General features: G+C 54.5%; 1 protein-coding gene across 2 annotated transcripts in view; it reads right to left on the reverse strand.

Annotated features, from left to right (window-relative positions):
* LRP5 (LDL receptor related protein 5) overlaps window positions 1-23,254 on the reverse strand; it is a 111,209-nt gene extending 87,955 nt beyond the window's left edge. The window contains exon 1 of one of the 2 annotated variants that reach the window (XM_058526202.1): window positions 23,106-23,254. In XM_058526202.1, the coding sequence (XP_058382185.1) occupies window positions 23,106-23,169 (64 nt within the window). In that variant the 5' untranslated portion in view covers window positions 23,170-23,254. Of the gene's footprint in view, window positions 1-8,085; window positions 8,255-23,105 lie in introns of those variants that run through there. The other variant, XM_058526203.1, reaches the window with a different exon arrangement.
* Window positions 23,255-23,717: the final 463 nt, after the last annotated feature.

The raw sequence follows: 23,717 nt of genomic DNA on the forward strand, positions 1-23,717 counted from the left end.
CTAGTTAGTTAATTCTACTCACAATGGCTCATGAACAACTTCCCTGACGCCTGACAGCTCTGGGTGCCCTCTAACTTGAGTTTCTCAAACCAGGTATTCATGCCACCCACCCTGCGCACATCCTCGTACTCCCCTCCCCAGGGGCAGGAGCTCCTCCTTGCCACCTCTGCCAGGTGCCACACCTCCAGGTACGCCTGGGTCCGCTTCCACCTTCCCTCTGCTGTTCCTTGTCTACTTGTCCAGCCCTGCGCCAGCACCTCCTGCCTCACCTCCTTCAGGTGGTCCTGGCTGTCCTGGGACCAATACATCCCCTTACACCTTTTACACCCAGCTTCCCAAGTTCTACAAATTCTCTGATGGGATTTTTTTTGTGTGTGTGTGAGGAAGATTAGCCCTGAGCTAACATCTGTTGCCAATCCTCCTCTTTTTGCTGAGGAAGATTGGCCCTGAGCTAACATCTGTGCCCATCCTTCTCTACTTTATATGGGACGCCGCCACAGCATGGCCTGACAAGCGGTGTGTTGGTGCGCACCTGGGATCCGAACCTGCAAACCAAGGGCCACCACAGCGGAGCGTGAGCACTTAACTGCCATGCCACTGGACCCAACCTGTTGGGATTTTTTTTAATGGCATTTTATTTAAAGTTTTCACAATACGAAAAAGCAAAAATGTCACAGCTTAGCTGGCGGGACATAGAGATATACAACGATGCTTATCGCACTATCGTTTGTGGGAGGGAAAGCCTGGTTTTAATAGTTTATTACATTATGGTGGGAGATGGATGGAGGTGAACGCACATGCATGCTACTGAACTGGACACTTTAAAATGGTTAACACAGTAAATTTTATGTTACGTCTATTTTAACACAATTCAAAATAATAATATAAATAAATAAAAACTGACAGTGTAGTCATATTATAGAATATCATAAGCTACCAAAAAGAATGACTTAGAACTACGGTCACAGCCTTCATTCAAGATTTTGTTTTTAAAAGTTGGCCGGTCATTAGAGCACGCCCAGAACATACTATTTATTTGTTTATTTAAGCCAGTGTAGACTCATCTATTCCTATTTCGTTTAATGGGTTAAGATCCAATATTCCCACTTATTTTGACAGTCAAACTTTCCTAGCTTTGGACAGTGAAGGTCCCTTTACTCTGGCTTGCATGTCCTCCTGGCACGTCCCCATCATCCCTCGAGGATTTCTTTACTTGCTGGCACAATTATATGCTCCAGGCTCCTCCTGTGTATGTTCCCTGCCCCAGCCCTGGAACCGGCCTGTTCTCCAGGAGCTCTGTTTCCTTTGAGTGGAGAGTGATCTTTAGAGGCCAAGCTCTGGGCCCTGGGGGTGCTCACGGCTACTCAGCGACACAGCTGGGAGCATACGCACAGTCCATCCTCGTTAGTCACAGGTTCTCTATCTGAGAGCTCACCTGCTTGCTGACGTTTATTTATAACCCCCAAATCAATACTGTTGGAGCCTTCGTGATCATTCCTGGACACGTGTACGCACAGAACGGTGAAAAAATGAGTCACCCAAGGCACAGGCGCCCAGCCGGGGCGGATCCCGGGGACGCTCTGCCGTCTCATTTCAGCTCATACTGTACGTAAGCGTCCCCTCCACAGTCCAGTCAGTGCCACGTCGTTCACACGTCTGTGCTTTCTGCCAGTGATTTAAAATGGCCCCAGGCCTGGTGCTGAAGTGCTCTCTAGTGCTCGTGAGCACAAGAAGACTGCGACGTGCTTCACGGAGAAAATACGTGTTAGATGAGCTTCCTTCAGGCACGAGTTACAGTGCTGTTGGCCGTGGGTTCAGTGCTAACGAATGGACAATACATATTAAATCAGGTGTCTTTACACAGAAACACACGTAAAAGAAGGTTGTGTATTGATCAGCAGATGAAAAAGTTGTGGCCAGAGGCTGGCAGGAACCTAACCCTGTTTCCACTAGGAGCAGTGGTTCGGTATTCACCAATTCAGCATTTGTGGTGACTTTATAGGACATAACTAGAGTGAACAACAAGAACTGACTGTATGTATATACGTATACTTTTATACACACACACCTATAACTATTTCTCTATTTCTCTGTGTGTGTGTACACGTGGCAAAAATCCATGAGTTCACGGCAGTCCTTGCAATTTTAAAATTTCCTGGGGATACTTTCTTATCTTCCCCCTTTCTACACTTGTCAGTACCTTCCCCAAGGTGGAAACCCAGCTTTTGTGATTGTCAATCCATTGACTTATTTGCTCAATATAACCAGCTCCCCACTATTCCTGTAACCTCTTCAGGCCTGCCACCTCTCTCCCCACCCCCACCTTGCTTCTCGGATGCCGGGTGCCCCTGGCTATGTCACCACTGGCACCTCTACGTGGCAGCCCCTCCCTACCCCACTTCCTCGAAGGCCAGGCACCAACATTTCTGCGCCAGGAAGGGAAGGGAAGAGCACTATTGAGAATCGCACTGAATCTATAGATCAATTTGGGGAAAACGACGTCTCTGTGATATTGTCTTTATATCCACAAACACTATTTATTTAGGTCTTCTTGATATCTCTGTACTTTTTTTTTTTTTTTTTGCATACAGTCTTATGACATTATTCCTTAGATATCATCCCAGGAACTTTAAATAAAATTCAAACCATTTTTAAAATAATAAAACTAGCCCGACAATAACAGAGAGATTTTGCAAAATTCGCGTGAATCTTATGATACAACATGAAACTTCAAAGACGCTTGGGTTGGGGTGGGGGCGATGTTTAAGGCGACATGGATGCCTCCCCCGATACCCAGGCAGGAAAGTTCTATTTCCTTTCTAAGAGGAAATGGAAGAAAACTGCTGATCTGGCTGAAATGACAGGGACCGAGGAGAAATCTGTGGTTCCCAAGAGTGCAGGGGACCAAATCTCCCCAGCGCTGAGCTCCGAGAAGTTCGCTCTCTCTTCTCCAAGTGCAATATAATAACTCTATGCTTCTTTGCCAAGAACAAAACTCAGAGATCTTAAAATGGCTGGAAATATTCGTTGCTGCCCCATGAACAGCATTCTCAGCGAAATCACACCTCGGTTTCCCTTGGAACTTTCTGAATTAAGGTGGAAGAAATATCATATTCCCAAACTCTCTTGTCTGTGGGCAGCTCCTGGAAGCCAGGGCCCTCCCCGCCCCAGGTTCCCGTCCCCGGCACCCAGCTCCCAGGAGGCGCCCCACCCCCATGCTGCCCTCACTGGGGTGACAGCGGCCACGTGAACTTCATGCAGCCACGACGCCCACAATTCCAGCGACGGAATTTCACGTTTTATCTCGGGCTTTTACCCAACTAAGACAGGCTGGACTCGGTGACACGGTTCTGCAGTTGTCTAAATATTCTACAGGACAGACTTGACATTTACAACAATAATAAAATCTTAGGTTTCCTTTAACCGAACAGATGTTCTGCCTTTTACGGAAAGCTCAGCAAATTTAAACTTGCAGGCCTGGAAGGGCTGAGCCCGAGGAAAATCCTCGATAACATCTCCAAACACCCCAGAATGACTCTACTCCCTCCGCCTCCACTTCAGCTGAACGATCACAGCCCCCCAAAGAGTCCCCATCCATACATCTGCCTCAGGACCCGCTGAGCCGGGGGACACTCCCAAATTCTTCTCCCGGCCCCCTCAATCTGGCCTTGGGCCCCCCAGGCTCCTCCACATGGACCCCACCCTCTCCAGTTCCATGTCCTCAGCCATTCCCACCCCCACAAAACCCTCCCCAGTCACCACACCTGGTCCAGGTGAAAGCCGGGTCCTCTATAGGCCTGCCCAGCTCGCCCCACCGCCCTGAGCGTGTTGTCTGCACCCTTACCAGGCAGGGCCCACACCCGCCTCACCAGGGCACAGACGGCCGATGCCACAAGGCCCCACGCAGGGCAGGGCCCAGCTGCCCTAGGGGACGCGCCTCCAAGGCCGGCCCCGGCACACGGGGCTTCTGGCAGAGGGCCCTCCTTCTGCCCTTTCCCTTTCAGGTGCTGTCACAATAATGATCGATCAATTGATCATGTGAGTTGCTGATGTTTGCATAAAGATAATGAATAAGCATCATGTTTTGCTTCAAATCTGGAGCAGAAATAGCCAAGGTTGGCATATGACTGTAACCCCTTCCAAAGGATGGCCAGCCTCTTCCCAAGGCTGTTTGGGTTATAAAGAGCTTTTATTACAACCACACGGGTGGGGGAGTTCAGAACAGACAAAACTCGAGTCACACCTCCCGGGGCGCGGCAGGGCGGGCGAAGGCTGGGGAGCTGCTCAAGGAAACTTCTGGAACACTGGAAGTTCTACTCTTGACTGGCTAACACGGTGAGCTATGGGACATTCATCAAGCTGCTCTCCCGAGGTCTGTGCATGTCGCTGGCTGCAGAACAAAGGCCACCGCCTCTCATCCCCACCTTCCCTGTCCCAGCCCAGCCACGTGGGTCAACGCACTGCTCCCCACACTCGCCTCGCACCTGCCCGGCTGGGGCCTCCTGCCCTGCTCCCCCTCCTTCACAAGCTCACCGGGGACCCTCAACCAGGCCAACCCTCTTCCTCCCAGCTCTGTCACCTCCATTTCCGCTGTCGAGCAGCCCCATCCTAGTCTTTCTAAACCCGACACACCCACTGACATGTGCGCGCACACACTCTCACACACACACACACACACACACACACACACACACACACACACACACACGGCCCTATAGGAAGGCAGTAATTAACCCCAGGCTCAGGCCAGCTTCCCGAGCAGGGAGCACATTTCAAAGGTCAGGGAAGCAGACGAACAGGAAAGAAAGGTTCGGGGGCAGGTTTGGGCGGTAGAGCAGGAAAGAAGGAATCAGTTGCAAACGATAAAAAGAACACGAGGGGCTTGTTTCAGACACCTTAGAACAAAGAAATGTAGGACATGGGCCTCCGGGTCTTCACTAAACAGGGAGATGGGCTGGGGGTCCCCGCTGTCCCCCTGCATGGGGGCGCTGTGGCCTGGGGGCAGGCGGAAGGACACTCCAGCCTCCTGTGCCGAGGACAGGCCTGGACCTCCGTTCCAGAAGAGCCTGGGCTCGGCCGCTCTGGAACATCCTGGGAGACAAGCAAAGGCCCAGGACCTGGCACAGGCCCACTGTGCGCTGGTCAGAGGGACCCGTGAGTGTCATTCAGGGAAGGTTCCTGCCCCCAAAGGCCACTCGGAGGGTCCTGACCCTGGCCCAAGTGACCTGGGCCCCTTCCAGGAGTGACTGTGTGGCCCTAAATCCCACTCAGCAGAGGGTCACCTCCAGCCCAGGACACCTCCAGAGATGACCATCAGATGGTCATCGAGCCCCTCACCTTACAAGTCAAAGTCACTAGCGCCCGGCCCCCAGCCCAACACCCACACGGGACAGCGGACCCCATGGGGCTGCTCAGAGGAAGGAACTAGCTTCTGCTGCGGGCCTGCTGCCTGCTCGGCACCCTCCACCTTGACCCAGCTTATCTCACGACCCCCGATGAGGGAGGAGCGGTCTTATCTAATTTTTTTAGCAGATCACCAAGGCCACGGAGGGGCAGGGGGTCGAGCCCCCTGAGCCTAAGCTGGGCTTTTTCCTCCACAACCTCCCAAAGGGGCACACGTCGCCCTACAGACTCTAGACTCTGAAACTATTTGAGGGGAAAAGTCCACAAAGCAACTAACAAGCAGCTCAAAGAATATAAAAGCAGACAAATGTCACCAAAGCCCTTGACAAGAATAATCACCGCCCAGAGGTGACAACTGCGAAGAAGCCACACTAAAGCTAGGATGACAGTAAAGAACAGTGCTGGTGACGTCACACGTCACTTTGGGCACAACCCAGCTCACGCACCAGTAATCGCCCTCTCTTCCCAACCTGTAAAGGTGCTTAGGTAGAGAGGGACACAGCCAATGCATAATTACCATTTTAAAGTCTCTGAGAAGTCCCGCAGGGAGGAAGTCTAGTTCACTTCCTAGATACCAGGGTTTTCCAAATGTATCTACTCATAGAACATTTTTTAGTTTTGACTCCAGGGACATATTTTGAAAGACAACACCTGGAGGCAAAGTGAAAGGGAAAACACAAAGTAAAACTGAATAAGATACGGCTGCAAAGGTACCACAGATCCTGGAAAGTTGGCAATCTCTGGCGTGGCCCCCCAGTCGCCTCCTCCCTACCTTCCAAGAACAAGAAGACTAATGTCCATTAAGGCTGGGGGCCTCTACAGAGCCGGGAGAAGCTGCCTCAGTGTTCCACTCTCCCCACACCATGAGGAGCTGCCTTCCGGCCACGGCCAGTGCTGTCAGCCTCGACGAACCAGCTTTCTCCATCTGGTTACCGGGAAATCGCTTGCAACAAACCACCCCAGATCCAAATGACCCAACAGTGTGCAGGACATTGTCCACGCTGACGAAACGCATCCCACTCCATCAACACAGCATACAACCGAATGATCCCAACGGCCAGGAGCCCCAGGCCGCGTCCTCGCCTCCGGCCCCAGAAGCCCACGCTGGTTCACAGTCCGGTCCAAACTCCAGTGAGGGGAAGACACAGCACACACCGGGGCCAGTTCCCAGAGACAAATCACCTTTTCCAAAACCGAGTCCCTTAACAGAGCCCATTGGTGGTGGAAGTCGGGGTCTAGTTACGAACACTGCACAGCAGAGATTTTCCTGGGAGGGAAAGTGCTTTTCCCTGAAAGCTATTTCCCCTGCTAATTACGTTTCAGTTGGGCAAATATATGTATTTCAGCGCAGTGGCTGTGCAGGGTGCTGACAGGTGTGGGGGGCCCAGAAGCAGAGGCCCGAGGGCCTGAGAGGGAAGGAACCAAAGGGCACCTCGGTCTCTCCCTTGCTCTCCCTCTCTCACGCAAGCGCGCACACACACACACACGTGCACGCATGCACTCACTCCGCAAGCCCTAATTTAGCAACCGTGGAATGTTACCAACTCCATCATACCTAGGACAAGTTTTTAGGGAATATGACATTTGATTTATGTCTGCAAATGTGCGTTTTTCACTAATTAGAAGGTTTAGGGCAGCGCAGGGAAAAATATGTATTTCAGAGTCCCAGTTTGACTTGCCAGAAACCAGCCCATTGCTAACATTCTTATTTTCGACAAAATATAGCATTCTGATTACATACCATTTCAGTTCAACGGTTCCCGGTCTGCCAGGCTCCTGGAAGTGGCCCAAGGCCACGGCAAAGATGCAGAGAAACGGTCCCGGGATGGAGACTGACCTGGGGGTCCTGGGCGGGACTGACTCCGCCAGTCCACTGTGATGGAAGGCGAGCCAGCAGCTTTCACCTGAAGTCCCGAGGCCCCACTGAAACAAGCCCCAGGTGGCCGCTCTGGTTGGTACAAGAGGCGGGACCACACAGGAGGGCGGTTCTGACGGCCCCCCGCCTCCCCAGGCCTCAGTTTCTGCATCTGTCAAATGAGGAGCCGGGTGGGGGGGGGCTCAGCACCCCGCTTATTGAAATGCATTGGAGGCTCTTCAACCGATTTCCTTTACAGATGAAAGAAAATACTTTTATAATTCAAATAGCAATTAAGAGGTAGACACTGGAGCCAATATTAGTCCCTGCGTGACCCCAGGCAAGTTCTGCAGGGTCTCTCAGCATCGGTTTCCCCTTCTATATAACGGGAGTAGTGATGGCACCGGCCCCCAGGGTGGCCGGAAGGGATAAATGAGTCAATCGATGAACATCTCTGAGAACCTGTCTGGTACCCTGCAAATGTGCAATAAATGTTAGCTATTTTTATCTATTAAGTCTAGGCATTTGTATCTCGGGTGCTCTAAGGCAGGATGCATTGATCAAGAAATAAAGATTTTCATTAAATGCACGCCCCAAATAAAGTGACCCCATAGAGATGGTTCTTAATGGAGACCAGTAACAAAATCGCCCTAACTGCAAGCTTTTATGGGTCTCTTGCTGTCCTTGGAAATCAACCAAGGAGGCACTTTTGGGTACTGTGTGTGTGCACGTGTGTGTGGGGGCATGTGTGGTTCACAGCTCCCCCAAGGAGGACACACACCACCCTGTCTCAAGGAAAGAAGGGCCTGGACTCTGGTGATGCCCACCTGGATCGATCAGCCTGGTTCTCCAGCCAACTCTGCATCTGCACCGTGTCCTGGAGACCTGCCCTTCGGGCAGGGACCAGTATTTGATGCCAAAAAGACACAAAGAAGAGGAAAGGGGCCAGATCAGCTGCAGGTAACAGACAGCACAAAGTCCCCGAGTCCACCAATGCAACGCAGATACAAGAATTTAGCATGAGGGCACAGCAAACTCAAGGATCCGGAACAAAGGTGCAGACAGCGGTGCCTCTAAGCCACAACCCCGCAAATTACCACCACGGGCGAGCAGAGCACCAAATCCCCGACAGCAGCCAGGGTCTCTAAGAGGGCTGGCACAGACTGGTTGTTTCCACCGAGGTGGGAGAAGGTGGGACCATCCAGCCCTCCCCCCTGGCCCACTGGCGAGGAAGACGGCGTTTTCCCAGCGTGGTTACAGGGATCTCATTGTTCTGCCCCGCAGAGAGGAAACTGGAGAACTGAGCTCAGAATGCATTTTGGAATTGGCAGAAAAGAACATCTGGGAAAGGAAACATATTTCAGAAACAAACATACCTTTGTACCAGCTTTTATTTTCTTTAAGTGTTGCAAAAAAATAATCATAATAAAGACGTGCCAAATTTATCATCACTCTGCAAAATCTCCTTTTTATGGGGCAAAATGGGGAGGCTCTGCTTTCCAATGATCTACTGCTCCTGGAAAAGAGCAACCACCTGGGTGCGGAGGCCCGGAGGCTGCCGTCAGGAGCCAAACAGAAAAGCGGGGCTCTGGACACCTCCATCCTGCAGAGACCAAAGTGGACGGAGGAAAGCCGTCGGGTGAAAGAAACCTCAAACCATCCTTGCTGTGGTTCGTTTTTAACCTCTGTCCTCCCGGTCCCTGCTGAAGCATCTCAGGGTGCTGATGTTCTCTGAGGAGCTGGCACTTTTTGGTTCCAAATATTTATGTGGGTTTGGGGCTGCCTATAAGGTTTAGCACTGAGGACCTGCTCCGATTGTCTTGGGACCAAGCTAAGCAATGGGTCTGGAGGGTCGTAACTCTGCAGGGCCCTAGGTGAGGTCTTCCAGGGTTCGAGGACTCTGTACACAGGTACGTAAAGATGAAACAGAATGTGCCAGAGAGAAAACCTGGAAAAGCACGCTCCCCGCCAACTCTCTCTCTGCACCTGGTGAGACACCCATTTCTCTGGGCCATTTCTACCTTTCCTGAGTCATGGCATGCATGAGCTGCTCCTCGAACCTGGCATCACTTAGTCCTCATGGGAGGTGGGACCACTGACACCCCTTTTCACAGATGAGGAGACTGAGGCACAAGGGGACCTGGTAACCTGCCCGAAGTCACACTCTGCGCATCAGTGACAGGGGAGATCAGGTGCCCAGGTTCTTTCCACAGAACTTGAAGTTCATTCCTTTTGCCTGACGGGGCAATGGAATGATCTCTCTGTAGAAGGGTTGGACACGGGAGCAGCATCCAGATGGTGGGCCCACCCCAAGAGGCGCTGCAGTGCCCCTCCCACTCACCCAGGTGGAAGCACGGCCCCTTGGCCTCTGTCTGGGTCCCCTCAGGACTGTGGCCTCCCCCCACCTGACCACACGTCCCTGTCCTCTATTCCAGGACAACCCTCCATCATCAGGAAGAAGAGGAAATGGAACAAAGAGATGCATGCTGCAGCCTGGTGCTCCACGCTGCTCCTTCTCAGCAGAGAGAGAAGGTCCCGGAAAGCAGAACGGGCCAGGCTGGCAGGTCAACAGCCCCTCCTGCTCGTCTCTGGGGTGCCCACCCCAGACCCCTCCCTCCCAGGGTGGGCAGGAAAGATAACCACCCTTGCACGACACAGAGTGAGGTCGGGTTCTCCTTAGACTCGGTGTTCCTATCTGAGGAACGGGGGCGAGAAAGCCACACAGCAACCCAGGAGCACGACTCCACACTCTCCCAGGGACCCCCTCCCAGGGACCACGTGAGGTCCGCGGGTGCCTCGGGGGTTCTAACCGTGGAGCTACATGTCTCCTATACGACGGGGCCTAACGCTCCTGTCGCACCTGCGCCTTGAGTTCAAGGGTGGAAGGAGGGAGAGCCCGCCCCTCGCTGGGTCACTCTGCAAACCCACGTCCCCACTCTGAGCCTCACTGGTGACCACGGAGATGCGGCTGGCCTCCCTGCCTCCAGGGCTGGTGTGAAGGTCAAAGCAGTGGAAGAACAGTCCACCAGGCAGCAGAAGGCAAACGCTGCACCAAGAAAGGCCATGTGCTTTCCCGAGAGGGAGGAAGCCGGGGGCCGGGTGACACAGGAGCCAGGGCCAGGCACAGGCACAGGAGGGAGGCGGTGCTCTCCTGTCACAGCCCTCACCTCTGGTACAATTACCCCTGGCCAAGTGTCCGAGTGTGCCATCCCGGTCTCTGGCCCAGCCTGGGCCATTCGTGAGGACGGAGACCCTGCCTGCCGGTGCTCATCCTGTCCCCAGGGGGCTAGTTCTGTGCTGGGCACACGGGAGAGAGTCAGTCAGCACACACCTGCTAGAGGCATAAATTATTCCTGGGCCAGAGGCAACAACAGGAAGTGAGGAAAGCCAGAAGCCTGCCCAGGCCAAGGAGGAGATGGGCAGGTCCCACCTGGGCTCGCGGCCAGAGGGCAGGCGTGGGGGGAGGGCCGGGATCGCAGGGCCGCGGGGTCTGCTCTCATCCCACAGGCTGCAGAAGGCAGGGAGGTGGGCTCCCTCCGCATTAGAGACCCAGTCTGGCCCGCGGGCTGGAGAGCAGCATCTTTCCTTAATTACGGAGCACCTCCTGGGCGCAGGACCCAGCCAGCAGTCCGGGGGAAAGGCACTGACCGCCGGCATCCCAGGGCAGGGAAGCAACACGGAGCAGGGACCTCGGGCTGAGGGTGGGTGGGAAGGGGAGGGGAGCCCATCAGAGAGGAGGCCCCAGCCCTGCGAGTCGGCCAGGCTGGCCTGTTAGCAGGCTGTCAGGAGAAACACAACAGGGAATGGAGAAAGCAGGGTCCCTAACAACTTCCTCCGAGCAGGGAGAGGCGGGAGTGCGCTGGCAACATCTACAAATAGACGGGCAGCCTCCAGAAACAGCCCCCGGTCACACCTCTGACGGAGCAGAGGCCCGAGGAGGAGACCTGCCCTCAGACACCGGCACCTGCTCTTCGGTCCCAGGGCTTCCGGAGCCCAGCTTCGAAAATGATGCCGGCTTTACCTGCGCAAGGAAGCAAATTCGGTGCCAGAACCATCAGGCTCCAACGGCAATTAACGCACCTTGACACTCCACCTTCTAATCAGTGATGGACTAAATGGTCCACGCTGGGATGGTTTCCGCCAAGCCACCTTTCCGCTGGAGTTGAACCTGATTCCAGAATCCCCCGAGGGCTCGTTCCCTGGAGAATAACAATTATGATGGCCGTAATAACCCTAATAGCTAATAATTATTGAGTGCTTACCAGGAGCCGGCCCCGTGCTAAGCACGTCACAGCCCTGCCTCATTGTATCCTCAGGCGTGTCTAGGTGGGGGCACTGATTACCCCCGACAGGTGAGGAAACTGAGGCCCAGAGGAGTTAACTCGCTGGCCCAAGGCCCCAGAGCTGAGCGCAGCCAGGAATGTGAGCCGAGCTGGAATGGGTGGAGGGGGCCTACACATGCCCCGGGGTTCCAGGCTCGCTGCTGAAATTCCTCTGGAAGCCCCCCTCAGCTGTTCATGGCAAACCTGGGGGTGGTGGTGCCAGCAGGGAAGGAGGCTGGGGGTTCAGGGTGTCCTCAGTCCAGGGGTGCGCGAGACAGTGGCTCTGCTCAGAGGCCACCCCGGGCGTGGCTGCTGGAGGGAAACACACACCGTGCCACATGTGCCATGGTGGGGTGAGCTTCCAGAACGTCCTCCCCAAGATCAAGCTGGCCTTAAAGACTACAGGCAGGCAAGAACGGAACGAGTTCCACCTGTCCTCTTCACACCTACAAAGAGGAGGAGGACACTTGACCCAAATGCGTCCCCTGTCACTCAAGGACCTCACGGATCATGGGTCAGAAGGCATCCCTAACTCAGCATCTTCATCAGCGTCACCAGCCTGCTCTGCTGATACAAGCTAGTGAAGCTCAGAAAAACCTCGAACCTCTCAGTTTCCCCATCGAAAACACAACACCCCGCCAGATTCCAGGTACCCGGAAGAGACCTAAACCCTTATCTCGGTAAGATCAGATTAGGCATTAAATGCCTGAGAATTCTCGCCTCACAGGTCCATAGTCATGCAGACAGGCCCACTTCAGGCAGTTCCCTAACTTCCCTAACACGATCCTTTAGGCATGGGGGCACCGCCCCAGGGGTAGGGGGTAGTGTGTGTGGTGGGGTCCTGCCTTCAGCCACATTCCATCCTGGTGCACTGGGGCACCCGGCAGGCCTTGGTACATAGAGAGGAAGCTACTGGAAGGCCCATGGTCTCGAGAACTGGGCCATGCAGAGACACAGGAGCCCAGTGGGAGAAATGTTCACCTGGAGGAGACCTCTGAACGGGTCTTTCTAGATCCTCACAGATGGAACAGAGCAGGGGCCTGCCCAAGGCCCAGCGCCCACCTCGTGGCCAGACCTGCCTGGATCCCAGAGCGGACCCCACTTCAGCCTCCACATCAGATCTTCCCAGCCCGCCCCAGGGGCCCCCAGGTGTACTGGCTCTGAGAGGCGCTCTCAACGCGGGAAAGCCCAATGGTAACTCCCCGTGAGGGGCTGACAGAAACCCTGCACGCCTCTGCTGCTGCCGGTTCACAGAACCCCACCAGCTCTGCTGGCGATCACGCACGTCTGGGATCGATAAACAGAAAAGGTCATTACCGAACAAGTGGACTTTCCTTGAAAGGATAAAATTTTCTAAAATGGAGGGAGAATTTTTTAAAAACTAGAACTAGTAGCCAAGAGGACGGAAAGTGCCCTTTGCTCTGCTCTTTCATCTTGAGTAACCCTCCGTACGTCTCCAACTGTACGTCTCAAACTGGGCGCTGCTCAAGTGCCTTCTGGAAGAAGGCCGAGGAGGAACTGAAAAGACGTAAATCCTCAGTGGGCCGTTCTACCAGCTCTGCTGCATATCATCTGGGGGTCACAGGCGAGACCACCACGCTGGGCCCATCCCATCTCTGAGCCTCCCCTGTGGACACAGCACTCGGTACCCGGCCCAGCAGGTCGGGGGCCCCGGCAAAGGGTGACATGCATCGGGGCCGCTCTGTTCATAGACATTAGACCAGCTGGTCATCTGCTCTGCAGGGGGGGCAATGCTGCGGCCACAGCCCGCAACAAGATGACCAGGCCCATTCTCCTCTCTGGGCAGGGGGTGCACACCACGGGTCCCCTGCACCAGGGGCTGAGATCTGGCATCTCAACTGTGGTGAGCTGACACTCCACTTGGCTCTTGTGAGCCGAGAACTCTGTGCAAACACAGGCGACACCATGAAAGCCAGCGCCAACCCCTCAGCGTGGCACTCCGAGCGGGCGGTCAGCAGTTCATGGGTCCTGCCCAACCTAAGAGCTGCAGCGGACACAGTAGGCGTGATGAGCATCTCGAAGAAGAGGGCAGTGGCGGGGGAGGCCCACAGTGGCCGGGGTCAGGAGCTGGGCACTGCCCACTCGCCCACAATACAGCACGGACCCCAGGAGTCAGCCGGGCGCTGCAGCAAACTCATGCAGAGAGCCGGGCAGTGACCACTCGGCCTGAACATGCATCAGACACTCAAGGGGGCAATGCTCTCTTAGTGCTTAAGTTCCTGAAAGCTCATCGAAAACATCCCTCACTCAGCTACCTGTCCTGTAGTTATAACTCAAAAGCACCAAAATTGGTTTTTTTAGCATAAAAGTTCATCATACCATTATTTTTACTTTGTTGCATGACTGAAAATGTTCATACAAAGTTTTTTGAAAAATGATGAAAATGACGGGTGAAGGATGCAGGTGCCAAGCCCCACCGGGGCATCTGAGAGTCAGGGCTGTGGAAGGCGGGCAGGTGTTACATGGATACAGGACTTCGCGGTCAAGTATGTTCGGGATGCACTGGGTTTCTGGAAGTAAAATGGCTTTATTTATACCAGGCCTTCTCAGAGTCCATACCTCGGAAATATGGACTCTTACTGGGGGAGGGGGTCCCACACTTGGCCCCAGAAGCCTTTTGTCATGTGGCAAGACAGGTGTTCTACAATCTGGGAAACAGCTGGGTTGAATTTCGGGATGGGGGCAGGAGCTCACAACTCAGTAGATTTAGGGGCCAGAGGAAGTAAAGTTGGATAAGATTTGCTCCCTGGACAGACGAGGCCTTAGGAATCCTCTAGACAGTTACTGCACACCAGACACCACGCCAGAGGCAAAAGGACAAGGATCAAGACAGCCTCTGTCCCCGAGGCCCTCCAGGCTGGGTAGACCACGGAAGGTTCCGGACTCCAAAGAGACGGATCTGGCTGGACAAGTGCTCACCCCGGGGGAGCAGAAAAGAGGGCTAAAGCCAGCTCAGAGCAGCATAGAACACTGGACCCAAAAGTTCCAACTTTAGACACTGGGAAACCAGCGTAATTTTCTGAGACAGGGATGGATATGATGAACCGAGGTTTAAAAAAATTAATCTGGCTAGCGTGAAAGATAAATAGGCAAGGGGAAGGTTCTAGAAAGAAAGGAGCCCAAGTTGAAGCTGATGGAGTCCTCCACTCCGAATCCAGGCTTCCACAGAGGGAATACAGCGGGGGCCTCCAGGTGAGGCCTCAGAGCCGGGGGTCTGGGCGGGGGAGGAAGCAAGCAGAGCAGGCGTTCCAGAGTGTGGGCAGGCACGGAGACAGGGGCCTGCTTCCGGAGAGCAGAGGAAAAACAGGTGTCAGTCAGCTCTGAGCTTCCAGCCTGCGGCAGATGGAATCCGGCGAGGCCAAGCCAGTGCCCACCGTACCCTGATTACCCCCATTCAGTCTCCTTTTGGGAACCAAGTTGGCACTGGGGAAAGTTTGGAGAAATGGCCTTCGCCCACAAAAGCAAGCTCGAGAACACATCTTGCTCTGAAATCACCCTGCAGCGAGGACGCCACTGGGCTCCCATCACGGAGAACGCCTGTTCCTTCCAGGGCGGAATCCAAGGGGGGCAGCTGCCCGCGAGCGGACAGTCTGGAGGGCACCCAGGCAGACGTGTTCTGGACGGGCCACGCGCTCGGGTGGCTCTTAACGCCCCATTGAGCAATTTCCTGAGCATTTTGTTCGGCAGGTACCGCCTCCCCATCTGGGCTAATAGAGGAGTGCAGCCCAGGGAAGAAATTAAAGTTGCTCACATTTTGTTCTGGAACAAACTAGGGGAGGGGAGCGATAATTTATGCGGTAATTATATTTGTCTTTGGGCTAATGCTGGAATTAGCTGCATTAGAGCTGGTTTCCCCAGCAGATGCCAGCGTGAGTGAGGAAGCACAACACTGGGGCGATCCAGCACAAACATTACCTCTGAAGCACTCCACGTGCAAACAGAAAGCAAAAAGGTGAAGACCAGCTCCATCGCGGCAGCAGACAAATTTATTTCCACAGCCAGAGACCAGCTTGCCTGTCAGAGACCACTTCTAAAGTCCAGCCCTCTGCCACCTGTTGAAGGTCACCATTTAATGTCCTGGATCAAGAGATCAAAGGATGGAACCTGACGGCTGACTCTGAAGTTTTAAATGTACGAGAAGAGTCAACACAATTTTTTAACAAGAACAATGAAGGAAGAATTGCACAATCAATCTTAAAATATACTATGAAGATACAGAGATTAAAACAACAGCATGCTGGTGCAGAAAGACACCCGCAGGTCAACAGAGCAGGGTGGAAGGTTCTAGAATAAGGAGCCAAGCATCTGTGGACACTGAACACAAAAGAGTGGCATTTGAAATGAATGGGGATAGGATGGGCCATTCCCTCAAGGTGTTGGGACAACTCCCTATCCACTTATGGGGGCAGGGAGGGGGGTACCAGGGACAGTTCAGATCCCTACCTCAAACCATATACCGCCCCCAAAAACATCAGATAGAATAATATCTGAATATAAAACACAAAACAGGGGCCGGCCCGGTGGCGCAAGCGGTTGGGTGCGCGCGCTCCGCTGCGGCGGCCCGGGGTTCGCTGGTTCGGATCCCGGACACACACTGACGCACTGCTTTGGCAAGCCATGCTGTGGTGGCGTCCCATATAAAGTGGAGGAGGATGGGCACGGATGTTAGCCCAGGGCCGTCTTCCTCGGCAAAAAAAGAGGAGGATTGGCGGATGTTAGCACAGGGCTGATCTCCTCACAAAAAAAAAAACAAAAAAAACACAAAACAATAACAGTCCTGGAAGAAAATAAAGGAAGATGTATTTAAAAATCTGAGGGTAGAGAAACAAGGGACAGAACCCAGAGCCATGAGAAAAGACTGGGAACTTTGGCTACATGAAACTTTTTAACATCTTTATAATAGTAAACCACCAGAAACAAGGATGAAGGACTAGTTAAAGACCAGAAGAAAAATCTGGAACAAATATAACAAAAAAATTAATGTCCACACCAAATAAAGAGCTCCTACAAATCAATAAGAAAAAGATAACTCAACAGAAAAACGGGCTAAGGATGAGAGTAGGCAATCTGCAGAAAAATAAATACAAATGGCCAATCAACCAGTAATGAGGGAAGTGCAAATCAAAAGGTGTTATAATTTTTTTTTTAATTTTTATTTATTTATTTATTTTTCCCCAAAGCCCCAGTAGATAGCTGCATGTCATAGTTGCACATCCTTCTAGTTGCTGCACGTGGGACACGGCCTCAGCATGGCCGGAGAAGCGGTGCGGCGGTGCGCGCCCGGGATCCGAAGCTGGGCCGCCAGCAGCGTAGCGCGCACACTTAACCGCTAAGCCACGGGGCTGGCCCAAAAGGTGTTATAATTTTTAATCAAACTGATTACAAAAAATAGAACCTGGTAATCGCCAGTGTTGGAGAGGATACAGGAACGCACGTACTCTCACAGAGGCCTGGGAGGGTACAAACTGATGCAGACTTTTCGGAGGAATTTATCGGTATCTTTGAAAACTTATAAATGGACATACTCTGACGAGGAACGTGTCTCACAGAAATGCTTGCACACACGTGCGTAGATACGCATGAGCAAGGGCGCTCACTGAAGCACACCTTGTAATAGCAGTAATGCCTGGAAAAACTTAAATGCTCCCCAACTGAGTAAAAGCCAAGAAGTATGATACACCCATACGACGAAATACTTGGCTTTTAAAAAGAATGAAGATCTAAAAGTAAAGATACAGAAAATGTTTCTGATACATTAGCAAGTGAAAAAGACAGACTATAGAATGATCGAGAGTGATGGGATTTATATAAAAAACATGAGGATGTGTTCAAAAAAATGTAACACGTTAAAATACGTGTTAAAGGCCTGGTCATCTCTGAGGGGAGAAATAAACTAGGCAATAAAGGAGGAGGCCCGTCTTCACAGACAGAGGTACCATGGAACATGTTTAAGCTGTTTACACGTGTGTCTTGCATTTAAATATATATATATTTGTAAAAGAAAGCAGTCAACGAGCACTTATAAAGATGCTCAATGTCATTAACCATCAGGAAAACGCAAGTCAAAACCACAATGGGGTACCGCTTCACACCTGCTAGGAGGGTTAGAACCATAAAAAGGGAAAATGGGAAGGGCTGGCCAGGATGTGGAGAAACTGGAACTCTCGTGCATTGCTGATGTGAAGGTAAAATGGTTCGGCTACTGTGGAAGACAGTCTGATGGTTCCTCAAAATATTAAACATAGAAATACCATATGATCCAGCAATTCCACTTCTGGGTATAGCCCCAAAAGTGAAAGCTGGGTCTTAAACAGATACCTGCCCACCAATGTTCACAGCAGCATCATTCACAATATCCAGAGGTGGAAACAACCCAAGTGTCCACCAACAGATGAACGGATAAGCAAAACATGCTCTCTCCATACAAAGGAATATTATTCAGCAGTAAAAAAGAATGGAGTTCCGATACATGCTACAACTTGGATGAACCTCAAAAACATTATGCTAAATGAAATAAGCCAGACACAAAAGGTCAAATATTGCATGACTCCACAAATATGAGGTCCTTAGAATGGGAAAATTCATAGACACAGAAAGTAGAGAGAAAGTGACTGCTTAATGGGTACAGTTTCTGTTTGGGGTAATAAACAAATTTTCGAAATAGACAGTGGTGACGGTTGCACAACACTGTGAATGTAAATAATGCCACTGAGTCGCACACTTAAAAGTGGGAAAAACAGGTCATTCTGACGTCACCGTGACAACCTCCCAGGGGGTCCAAGGCAAGAGAGATCCTGAGCAAGGGGGACACAGAACAGTGGACACGTGATTCTGGGCACAGACTCGGTCAGAACCTGAGGTTCCAGCGCCACGCGGCTGCTGCCACCACGAGAGTGCAAGGCAAAGCCTCACCGGGCAGGTGAGCCCATAGGTGGGCCAGCGGAGTGTCAACTGTCCCCAGCCAGGTGGGGGCAAAGGCTGGGCTGGGAGGCGCACAGATAGCGGGGCTGCTCAGGGCCCGAGAACAGGCAGGACAGATGTGGGCAAGGGCACTCCCTAGTCAGCACACAGCCTCGTGGACTCCCCCTTGCCAGGGGAAGGGTCAGCGGCCAGGTCTGCTCCCGCTTGGAGCTCCAGTCCAGCTCAGGGCTGCCCGCCACTCCTGGGGGCAAACCAGCGCCAAACACAGAGCCCCAACATCTTACACCACTCCCGGCCCCCAGCTGGACGAGGGTGATCGGGATCTTTTAAAAGCGAACCTGGCCCTGGAGGAAAGGGCCCCCGTGTCCTCCTCCCAGACACTGGTTCACTGAACCCCATCCAGTGCCCTGCAAGGCAGATGCATCGTCCCAATTTTGAGGACGGGGAAACTGAGACTGAGAGCTGGCAAACCGCTTTCCAGAGCTAAAGAGAGCAGCCTGGAGCAGCGGGCGGGACCCTGGGGCCCTGTCTGTGCGGCTGCAGCTGCCTCCGCACATCAGCACTTGGACCTGCGCTGTCCCCAGGACGGCCCCGCAGGGCGGCCTGTCTCGGAGCAGACACCACTGCTCCACCAGTGTGGACGCACCTCGAAAACATTAAGCTGAGTGAGGAAGCCAGACAGAAAAGGCCACGTGTCGTATGAGTCCACGTATATGAAATGTCCAGAACAGGCAACTCCATAGAGACAGAAAGCAGACTGGTGGCTGCCAGGGGCTGGGGGCAGGGGAAATGGGAAGTTATTGTTTAACGGCACGGAGTTTTATTTTTGGGTGATAGAAACGATCTGTAACTTGATGGAAATGGAAGCTGCACAACATCGTGAATGTTCTAAGTGCCACTGAATCGTGTACTTTAAAATGGTTCATTTTAGGACCAGCCCCGTGGCTTAGCGGTTAAGTGCGCGCACTCCGCTGCTGGCTGCCCGGGTTCGGATCCCGGGTGCGCACTGACGCACCGCTTCTCCGGCCATGCTGAGGCCGCGTCCCACATACAGCAACTAGAAGGATGTGCAGCTATGACACACAGCTATCTACTGGGGCTTTGAGGAAAAAAAGGAGGAGGATTGGCAATGGATATTAGCTAAGAGCCGGTCTTCCTCAGCAAAAAGAGGAGGATTAGGATGGATGTTAGCTCAGGGCTGATCTTCCTCACAAAAAATAAAAAATAAAAAAATGGTTCATTTTATATTATGTGATTTTCACCTTAATCAAAAGAAAAATAAAGATCAGTTCAGCACCTTTCACCTAGTACAGACCTGACTCCAGCCTGCATTTCCTATCCACCCTCCTGCCCCCGACTTAAGTCTTCCAGAAGCTTCCATCGCCTTCTGGATCACATCCAGACTCTGCAGTGTGATCTGGCCTTTTTCAGCAGAGGAGACCACCCGGCCCTTGAGGACGGGGCTCCAGGACTGTGAGAGAGAGCCCCCGGGTCTGCCTCTCCCACAGCTGCTCAGCCGGCTTCTGTTTGCCTGCTTCCCTCCACACGGACCCTCCCGACAGCAAAGGCCCAGCCGGATCTGCCGTTCCATCCGTCCTGTCTCGTTCTATCCCCAGCACTTCACACAGTACCAGGCGCCAAAGAGTAACAGCAACGAGAATAAGAGCTGATACAGTGCTGGGTGTGTATTAACTCCCTGAATTAGTGGTATTAAGTATTATTACCCCCATTTTACAGAAGAGAAACCCAAGGCACACGAAGGTGGAGCAAGTTGCCCAAGCTCCCCCACATGGCAACCGGCAAGGCTGGGATTAGACCCCGGACACTCGGGCCCTGCCCACAACGTTCATCACCCCGAGGGCCTCCATGTGGTGCTGCAGCAATAAACGAGTCAGACAGCGCACTAAACATCCAAGGTCGCACGCCGAGGAAATCATCCAGACTGAGCGGTAACGGCTTCTAGACCTTCCAGCCCAGAAAGATCAAGGACCCCGTTACACAACAGGCCTCGCAGCTCGGCCACCACCAGTCCCTCGCCCAGGACAGGGATGGTGCTGAGGATTGCACACACATTTAACTCTTCCAACTGCCTAGGGTGGGGGGGACCAGGGGATGACACCGGACACAGAGAAGCTAAGTCAGTCAGCCGAAGTCAAACAGCTACTGAGCATGTAAACCTGGGCTTTCTGTCACATCACAAACGGAGAACAGTCTGAGCCCAAAGCCCTGGCTCTCAGGCCTGGCAAGCCCACACCTCAGGGCAGGAAGCCATGCTGAGTCCTCACCTGACTGCACCCCCCACCCCAGCGTGCAAATGCTGCTAAATGCCTGAGCGGTGACACAGTGCCGCTGAAATTAAACGGGTTCCAACTACAACGGGATCTCCACGGCAAATGTTGGATCATCCGGGTTGACAGGGTGAATTCTTGGATCTGAGCGGGAGGGTGAAAGGCATGTGGGCTCTGCTTTAAAAAGCAGAAGGTCCTCTGGGGGGACTCCCTCAGTGGACTCCATGCAGAATTTAGTTAACACCCACCTGCTGGGCCCTCCTGGTGCACCTCGCAGTGAGCATCTGCAGTAACCACCCTGCGGGGGGCCCTGGAAAGGCCGTCCTGGAGCAAGTGCTGTGGGGCCAGAGGGGAGAAGCCCGGGCCGTGGGTCTGGGGAAGGCCATTCCCATGACGGGGGCCACAAGAACAAAGGCATTTCCGTGGGCTCACAGCTTCAAATTGCAACAGGAAGCAATCAGGAAAAATAATTAGCTACCAGCTTACTGGCTCCACTCCGGACCAAGGCATAAATCTAACATAGAAATGCGGGATATCACAAACGGAGAACAGTCAAAAATCGCTCTGCAGAAAGATTCCTCCCCTTCCGTCCATTTTAGGACTGGATTACCACGTTAACCAGTGCTCTGCAAACCTCGTGTTGACATACTCCCTAATGTTAAAATAATCAACTCTATTTTTGCCTCACATACAACTGAACTCCACAGATGTGACTCTGTCCGGGCTCGAACCGCACACCAACGGGCGTTCGATTCCAGCAAAGTCGCCCCAAAAGGTAGAGGAAACTCAAAACTGCAACAAAGTGAAAGGCAACGTAGCCGGCTGAGAAACCCCACCTTTAAAACAAACATCTTCCCAAAAAAAACCCTTTTGCCTCCGTGATCCAGGCATTTCCGGAAAGAAAAGGAGCAGCGTTGGCCTGGACTACCCAGATACTGTCATTGTTCTGCCGTCACCTCATTTTGCTGGTATCAGACATGGCTGAGAAATGTAAACACGTTCCTGAGAAAGACAAATTTGGGGTGAAACCACCAACAGTCTCCGGGCTTGGGCTGGGAGGTTGGCAGACTTGGGGAAACACCCCCTTCTCTAGCCCCCCAAACCTCAATGGAGGGGCCCAGGCACTGGGAATGCCACCAGAGCCAGGCCAGGACACCTCCCTGCGAAGTCCACACTGGAAATATTCAGGGAGACAGCTGTTTGCCTTAAAGAGGCCCAGACAAAGGGACCCGAGGGACCCCCCCCCGCCCCCAAACTGCCACCAGCAGAATAGCAGCCCGGAGAGCACAGGACTCGCTGGTCGCGTCCCCTTGGCCAGCCACACTCCAGAAAAACAAAACACTCACGTCCGAAGAGAAGGCTTTAGGTAGGACAGACTGGCTTCAAAAACCACATGGCAATCTCCAAATTAAAAGAACATGTGTAGCGTTTCATAAGGCGCTTAGGTTTCCCGAGTCCTCCTGACCTCAACTCCACCCCTCGGGACACACCAAAAGTCGGAGAGAAAGGTCCCCAGCCCCCGACCTCCCACAGGGTGTGCACAGCCGAGAGCCGAGCACGCTTCCCTGCCGCGCCGCGCTCCGGGACCACGTCACCCCGCGCGGCGGCCCCACGCACCGGCCCCCGGGGTGGACACCGACCCCTCGGCCGCCACTGTGCGGGGCCCCGGCGGCCAGACGGGTCGTCCTGCCACCTGGCAGGTGTCAGTCCGTTTGGAAACCGACAGCCACGCCGAGCAAAGGGGGCCGCGCGACAGGCCAGGCCGCCCGGCGCCCGGTCTCAGAACTTTCTCTGCAACTTCAATCAGTTCTCGGAGCTCGCAGGCCGGCCGCGCGGCCATCGGAAACAGGCTCGCCGGAGAGTCCCCGACGCAGGGCGGCCAGGCCTGTCTCCGGGCCGAACGGCCCCGCTCTGTGCCTGCCCGCGGGCCGGGGTCCGCACGGGCCCGGCACGGCCTCGCCCGGCCGGCTTCCCGCGGGCGCACCTCCGAGCGCGCCCCGGGCCCGGGCAGGTGAGGACCCGCCCGCGCCGCACCTGGCGGGGTCGGCGCCGCCCGCGCGCCCTGCTCGCCCGCCCGGGACGCGGGACGGGCCCCGGTGTTCCCGGGAGGGGCCCGGGCGGGCGAGACAAAGGGCCGGCGCGCGGCCCCCGGGCGGCGGGGGGCGGCGGGGACCCGCGGTGCGCGCCCCAACTCGCCCCCAACTTGCCAAGTCGCTTCCGAGGCGGCGCCGCGCACTTGGCCGCGGGGCCGCCCGGGCGCCCGGGCCATTGTCCCTCCGGCCCGCGCCCACCTACCCGCGGCGGGGGCCAGGCTGCAACAGAGCGCGAGCAGCAGCAGCCGGGGCGGCGCCGCCTCCATGTTGTCCGGGGCCGGCCGGGCCCGCGCGCGCTCACTCGGGCTCCATGGCGCGCCGGCGGCTCCTCGCGCGGCTCCCGGCGCCTGCCGCCTCCCCCCTCGGGCGCCGCGGACCAGGACGACGGGGGAGGAGGGAGGAGGGCGCGGGAGCGGAAGCCGCGCCGCGTCTCCGCCCCCCGCCGCCGCAGCCCGCCCGCGCCCCCCGCGCCGGCCGCGCCCTCCCGCGGGCGCCCCCCGGAGCCGGCCCCGGGCCAGGCGGCCGCCGCGCCGGCTCCCCACGGCCCTGCCCGCGCCCCGCGCCGCCCCCGAGGGGCCGCTCTGGGGCCCCTCGGGGGCGCGGGGTCGGGCGCCGGCTTTCCACCCCGCGGGGCCCGGGGACTGAGCAAGTCCCGGAAGCAGGTGTGTCACCTGTAGAGCTGCCGGGACCCGGCCTTTACCGATGGGGAAACTGAGGCACGGGGGCGGGGCGAGGGAAGAGGGGTGGCCCGAGGGCACACAGAAAGGCAGTTTTGGGGCTGGAAGCCAGGGGCTCGGAGCCAGGTCTGTGCGCC

The sequence above is a fragment of the Diceros bicornis genome, chromosome 31 (assembly GCF_020826845.1).
Source record: "Diceros bicornis minor isolate mBicDic1 chromosome 31, mDicBic1.mat.cur, whole genome shotgun sequence".
NCBI lineage: Eukaryota > Metazoa > Chordata > Mammalia > Perissodactyla > Rhinocerotidae > Diceros > Diceros bicornis.